At 46.3% G+C, this 6,108-nt stretch overlaps 1 protein-coding gene across 1 annotated transcript in view; it reads left to right on the top strand.

Annotated features, from left to right (window-relative positions):
- The window catches only part of Opn1lw (opsin 1 (cone pigments), long-wave-sensitive), a 16,041-nt gene that overhangs the window by 1,500 nt on the left and 8,433 nt on the right, over positions 1-6,108 (top strand). The window contains exons 2-3 of the mRNA XM_013035313.1: positions 4,477-4,773; positions 5,810-5,873. Coding sequence (XP_012890767.1) covers positions 4,477-4,773; positions 5,810-5,873 — 361 coding nt within the window. The remainder of the gene's footprint in view (positions 1-4,476; positions 4,774-5,809; positions 5,874-6,108) is intronic.

Below are 6,108 nucleotides of genomic sequence, written 5' to 3'. Positions count from 1 at the left end.
CAGGGCCTCATGCATGCAAGGCAAGCACTCTTCACTGAGCCACCTTCTGAGCCACTCCATGTCCCTTCTTGCAACCTCCCCAGTGCCTTGGGTTGATAATATGCTGACCATAGTGGCCAAGGCCAAGGCCGAATTAGCAATAGGGTTTTCAGGCCAGACTTGCCAGCAGTTTACCTTGACATCTGTTTGTGCCCCAGAATGGGGATGGAGGTGCCACAGTGCTTTCTCTGCCGGCCCAGGCTTGAGTTAGTAGTGGTATCTGATTTCAAATGAAATCAGATTGGTTTTCACACAACTTCAAGCCTATACCAAACTAGAGCAAAGGCTATAGAGCACCGAGATCCTCATGTGTCAGTTTCCATGAGGCTTATTTAATTTAATCATTTCTGCTTAACTCTTCCCTTCTGATTCTTAGAAACAAATCCAAGACGTCATATCCTTTCTTTGCTGTATCTTCAGTATATGTCTGACAAAATATAACCAACCTCACACTAGTAATCCTGGCTATTCAGGAGACTGAGATGTAACGATCTTGGTTCAAAGCCAGCCCATGCAGTAAAGTCTGTGAGACTCTTATCAGAAATTTTTAAAAAATGAAAGTGGAGCTGTCACTCAAAGTGGTAGAGTTTGCCTTAAGCAAACCAGTGCATGGACAGCTCCCAGGCCCTGAGTTCAAGCCCCATGACTGACAAAAGAAAGAAAGAAAGGAAAAGAAAGGGAAGGAATGAAGGAAGGAAGGAAGGAAAGAAAGAAGGGGAAAGAGAAAGAGAGCCGGAGGTGGTGGCTCACACCTGTCATCCTAGCTACTCAGGAGGCTGAGATCTGAGGATCGTGGTTCAAAGCCAGCCCAGGCAGGAAAGGTTGTGAGACTTATTTTCAATAAACCACTCAGAACACCAGAAGTGGCGCTGTAGCTCAAGTTGTAGAACACTAGCCTTGATCTGAAGAGCTCAGGGACAGTGCCCAGGCCCTGAGTTCAAGCCCCATGACCAACAAAAGGAAGGAAGGAAGGAAGGAAGGAAAGAAGGAAGGAAGGAAGGAAGGAAGGAAGGAAGGAAGGAAGGAAGGAAGGAAGGAAGAGGCAGAGAAGGAGAAGGAGGAGAAAGAGGAAGAGAGAGAAAGAGAAAGAGAGAAAGAGAGCCAGGCATGGTGGCTCATGCCTGTAATCCTAGCTACTCAGGAGGCTGAGCTCTGAGGATCGCGGTTCAAAGCTAGCCTGGGCAGCAAAGACCTTGAGACTCTTATCTCCAGTAAACCACTCAGAAAACCAGAAGTGGCCCTGTGGCTCAAGTGGTAGAGCACTAGCCTTGAGCTGAAGAGCTGAGGGACAGTGCCCAGGCCGAGTTCAAGCCCCATGACTGCCAAAAAATAAAAATAAGAGAATCGTTTAACCCTGGGCTTTCCTTCACCAGACAATGTGGTCTAACTTGCTTCTCTACTATCATTTACTTCTTACTAATTTCCTGTAAAAAAGTAGCTGTCTGATAGTCTGACTGTTCCAAGAGACAGAATCTGTGGCACAATAACAACAGAAACAAGATTGCATGAAATGTTCCAAACCTACAGGGAAGGCTTATAGCAGCACTTCAGCCTTAGCTGCTCAACTTCCGCTTGAGCTGAAGGCTCAGCACTGATTGAGAGAGACCAGGCTGCTCTCTGAAGCTATGAAGATGAAGGGGAGAGACTACGTCAATCCTGCCTTACACTGGAAACAAAAGCATTTTCCAAATGTTCAGTGTGCCTACATGCACAGCTGAGTCACATCCGACTCAAAGGTTAAGACAGCACAAGAGACAGAGCCAATATGGAGGCAGGAATGCTAAGCATTTTTCATAGTGCAGCACGCATCCACAGCCTATGTATCTGCAGGGCCCGTGTTTTCTCGGCAAAAGCAGCCTTCAAGTCTCTGAAAAGTAACCTAGGCAACTGTTAGCACAATCCCCATGGCAGAGGTGTTATCCATAACAAAGCGACCGGGAACAAATAATGCAATACCTAGCTGTGGGAACTCCAAAATTATCTTCACTAAGAGCAAGTGAAGCTAGAGGGTGTGATCAGGTTTTCCTGCAGTAACATGACTAGAATCAGGCTGGTGTATGTGTGTGTCCTGGCAAGACCATTTTATCGGAAGTTAACACTTTCTGTGGTGTTGCTGAAACTCAATACCCAGACCCATTAAACCACTGGAGAGCCAAAGGCCACTGGCTCACGCCTGTAATCCTAGAAACTCAGGAGGCTGAGATCTGAGGATTGTGGTTCAAGGCCAGCCCACACAGGAAAAGTAATGAGACTCATCTCCAATGAGCCACTGAAAACTGAAGTGGTGCTGTGGCTCAAGTGGTAGAATGCTAGTCTTGAGCAAAAAAAGCTAAGGGACAGCACCTAGGCCCTGAGTTCAAGCCACATTCACAGACAAGCATGCACAGACAGACAGACAGATACAGACACACATACACACAGAGAAACTATTGGAGATGCCAAATGATGGCATGCTGCTGTCTCCTTACCTTGTCCTTATTGGTGGATTAATTTGTTAAATGTAATCCATTTTTACTACAGGGCTCCCCAGGGTACAATATTATGAGAGCAGGATAAACTCAGGATTCTTTTTCCTGTTATTTCTCCATTCTCAAAATAACGAGCTGGCTCATCAATGGCTCCTTCCCATTAAGAATCCTGGTCTCCATGAATTAGAATTGAATATCATGCAATTACTATTTTTTCTATCTTACAACACACACATATGTGCGTGCATAAATCATCTCAGAATAGCAATAGAACGCAACCATCGATAATAGGTAGAGCACCAGGCAGGAATGAGAGTAGAGTGAGAACATGAGGCCTTGAGTTCAACCCCCACTACCAGCACAATATATATACTTTTTTTGGTTAGTTGTGGGTCTTGAACTCTGGACCTGGGTGCTGTCCCTGAGCTCTTCAGCTCAAGGAGAGAGCTCTACCACTTGAGCCACAGCACCCCTTCCAGTTTTCTTGTGGTTCATTGGAGATAAGAGTCTCCTGGACTTTCCTGCCCAGCCTGGCTGTGAACCATGATCCTCAGATCTCAGCCTCCTGAGTAGCTAGGATTACAGGTGTGAGCCACCTGTGCCTGGCAAAACTAACATTTATACATGTCTTTTCCTCCTGATCCTAAGGATGAAAAGGTTGTATAAGCCCATGTACTTTGAGTCTCTTAGAATAATACACTTCTGGATGGTTATGCCACTGGTTTGATATGCATTCAGGTTAATTTGCTTTGGTTTTGATAATCAGAGATTGTTTTTTAAATGAAAATTTTATTTCAAAATTAGTTGTAAGTTTCCAAATTAAAACCTCAAACACAAGGTCGATTTGAAGATGGGCAGCTTCCCCCATCTCACCCACTTCTCTCCTTCTTTGCATTTTTTAGACCCATTTGTCTGAACGTTGATACCATATGATAGCATTCTCTTGCTTATTTCTTCATGAAGCCAGTTCTAGAACTTCCAGGAGACAGGGGCAGACCCAGTACTGCTCCGGTGACATGTCTACAGGCCCCTCCTTTCCTTCTGCTGCTTCTTGGCCCTGGCACTTGGCTACGTTTGTCCTTGCCCTGCCCAATGGTATTCCATTGATCATCCAGACAGAGAACCACCTACTGTTCGTGTTGGGAGTTCCTGTGACTCCTGTGCAGGAGTTAACATAGGGAGCCCCTGTGTTAGGAACAAACAGAGCCCATACACGCAGCAAAGCAGAAGCATCCTGGAGTCCAGGGTGCTGGGAGTGAAATTCCCCCAACCCTCCTAGCCAGGAAGGGCCCTGCTTTTCTTTTCTTTCTTTTTCTTTTTTTTTGGACCGGGCTTTTCTTGAGCTACTTTGGGCAGGGCTTTTGTGATATGCCACAAAAGAATCCGAAGACATCTGGGGGCTTTCTTTGTATGCTTTCTCAGGCAATATGAGGACTTACTATACAGAACTAGATACTAGAGCTTGTAACGACTGCAAGTATTCTGCCAAAAACATGATGATGGCAGACTTGTCTCCTTCCAACATAAAAAGGGAGAGAGCCCCTGTATTGTAATAAAGATAAGTTACTCTTCTTTATAGTCTGACTTTTCAAGAGCTACCACGATTAAAGTACCACCTTCTGAGTAGCATGAACAATAGAAATGTGTTGTCTCTAGTCATGGACACCAGAAATCTGTGATCAACTATCAGCAGGATTGGCTCCAGGGGAAGACTTGTTCCATGCCTCTGTTAGCTTCTGGCAGTTGCTAGAACTTTGGTATTCTTTGAGAAGTTGCACCTGATTTCCACCTTCACCTTCACACGGTCCTCTATGTGTATTCGATGTTTCTTTTACATGCACACCAGTCCCACTGGATTAGGTTCATCCCAGTGTCATCATGGGGAGGTTCCTGTGGGATCAGTGCATTGTCACAGGTAGGTCATGCTGCTGCCCAATTCCTATTTCTGTTCTACACCTCTTGCCTCTAGGCCCTTTTGAAGGTCCAAATTACCACATTGCTCCCAGATGGGTGTACCACCTCACCACCATCTGGATGATGTTTGTGGTCATTGCATCTGTCTTCACGAATGGGCTTGTGCTGGTGGCCACCATGAGGTTTAAGAAACTACGCCACCCTCTGAACTGGATCCTGGTGAACTTGGCAGTTGCCGACCTAGCAGAAACCATCATTGCCAGCACCATCAGCGTTGTGAACCAGTTCAACGGCTACTTCGTGCTGGGCCACCCTCTCTGCATTGTGGAAGGCTACACTGTCTCCCTGTGTGGTAAGCTGTAGGAGATGAGCCTGGCGTGTATCCGTGGCAAACCTGAGGTTCACCTATGTGGGCATGTGCGAGGTACAAGGGAGGCAGGCTCACAGGAGAAGAGGGGTCATGGTGACCACAGGAACGAGAGGACAGACAGGATTCTGGAGACTTCCATCTGAGCATCCATTTTCAAAGTTTGCTTGAGTCTAACATATCTCAGGGCTCTACTCTTGAGACAGGTTCTACCTGGGAACAGTTGGGGGTTGTGAAGCTCCTGTGGAAAGAGCCAGATCACTCTAAAACAGTAGGGAAAGGAACAGAATTCCCACCCGAATCAAGGACATATGTACTGGAACCCATGATTGTTTGAGCTTTCTCTGGGGGAAGAATTCCCATTAGAGCATTCAGAGTATTACCATTAGATCCCACATTCCTTTCTTCATACTCCCTCACACCTCTGTGGGTCACCATTGACTTAGTTCAACAAAAAGTGGCCAAGAAATCCCAATGGATGCTAAGGAGGGCTCCATCCCCAGATACTGACCACACAGTGCCCCACTAGTCCTCTTAGCAGAGGAGGTGGTAAGAAGAGACCATGAGCAGTTGGCAGTCTGGGGGTGGGAGCACTGGTGAGCAGCGCGGCTCTGCTAAGCAGACATGAGGTGGGCAGGCTCAAGTCCTGAAAGTAGAGACTTTATTTTGAGAACAAAGTCACCCGTGGGCCTTCATCGCCATCCCACTGGCCTGGGCAAGTACACAACAAGCAACAAAAGCTGTTCCTGCTCTTGCCTCCTTGTCATCCTCCCTGGCCTTTCCTTTCCCTCCCTTCCCTCACCCAACTGCTTCTCACTGAACACATGATAGCTCTGAGATAGTAGACACTGGCCAACATGCCAGCACTCTTCTGAAGCTATGGAAGTGCAGTAACTGGGGAAAGTGAGACAGATGTGTGCTTCTGTGGTCATGTGACCCTTTCTAAGAAGCACCTCGCATATCTGTTCATATCTGTCTCTGCTTCTGCCAGGCTCTCCCACTCTCTTTTGCCTCTATTCAGTGTGTTCTTGGGTGGCTTCAGTGCCAAGCAGCCAGCATAATTTTAGTGGCCCAGATGCCCTCAGGCATGTTTGTAAGTGCTTGAGATGAGACCCATAGGATTACAAAACAGCCAATTACATTAAAAAACAGTTATCAAAGTATTAAATATATATATATATATATATATATATATATGCACTAGAGTCTTCCATTAAAAGTATTAGTTCTGGGCTGGGAAGGTGGCTCAGTGGTAGAGTGCTTGCCTTGCATGCCTGAGGCCCTGGGTTCGATTCCTCAGCACCACATAAGCAAAAAGAA

This window comes from Dipodomys ordii, unplaced genomic scaffold (assembly GCF_000151885.1).
Source record: "Dipodomys ordii isolate 6190 unplaced genomic scaffold, Dord_2.0 Scaffold209, whole genome shotgun sequence".
In the NCBI taxonomy this organism is placed as follows: Eukaryota; Metazoa; Chordata; class Mammalia; order Rodentia; family Heteromyidae; genus Dipodomys; species Dipodomys ordii.
Note: the sequence above shows the minus strand (reverse complement) of the source record. Positions and strands in the feature narration are given on the sequence as shown.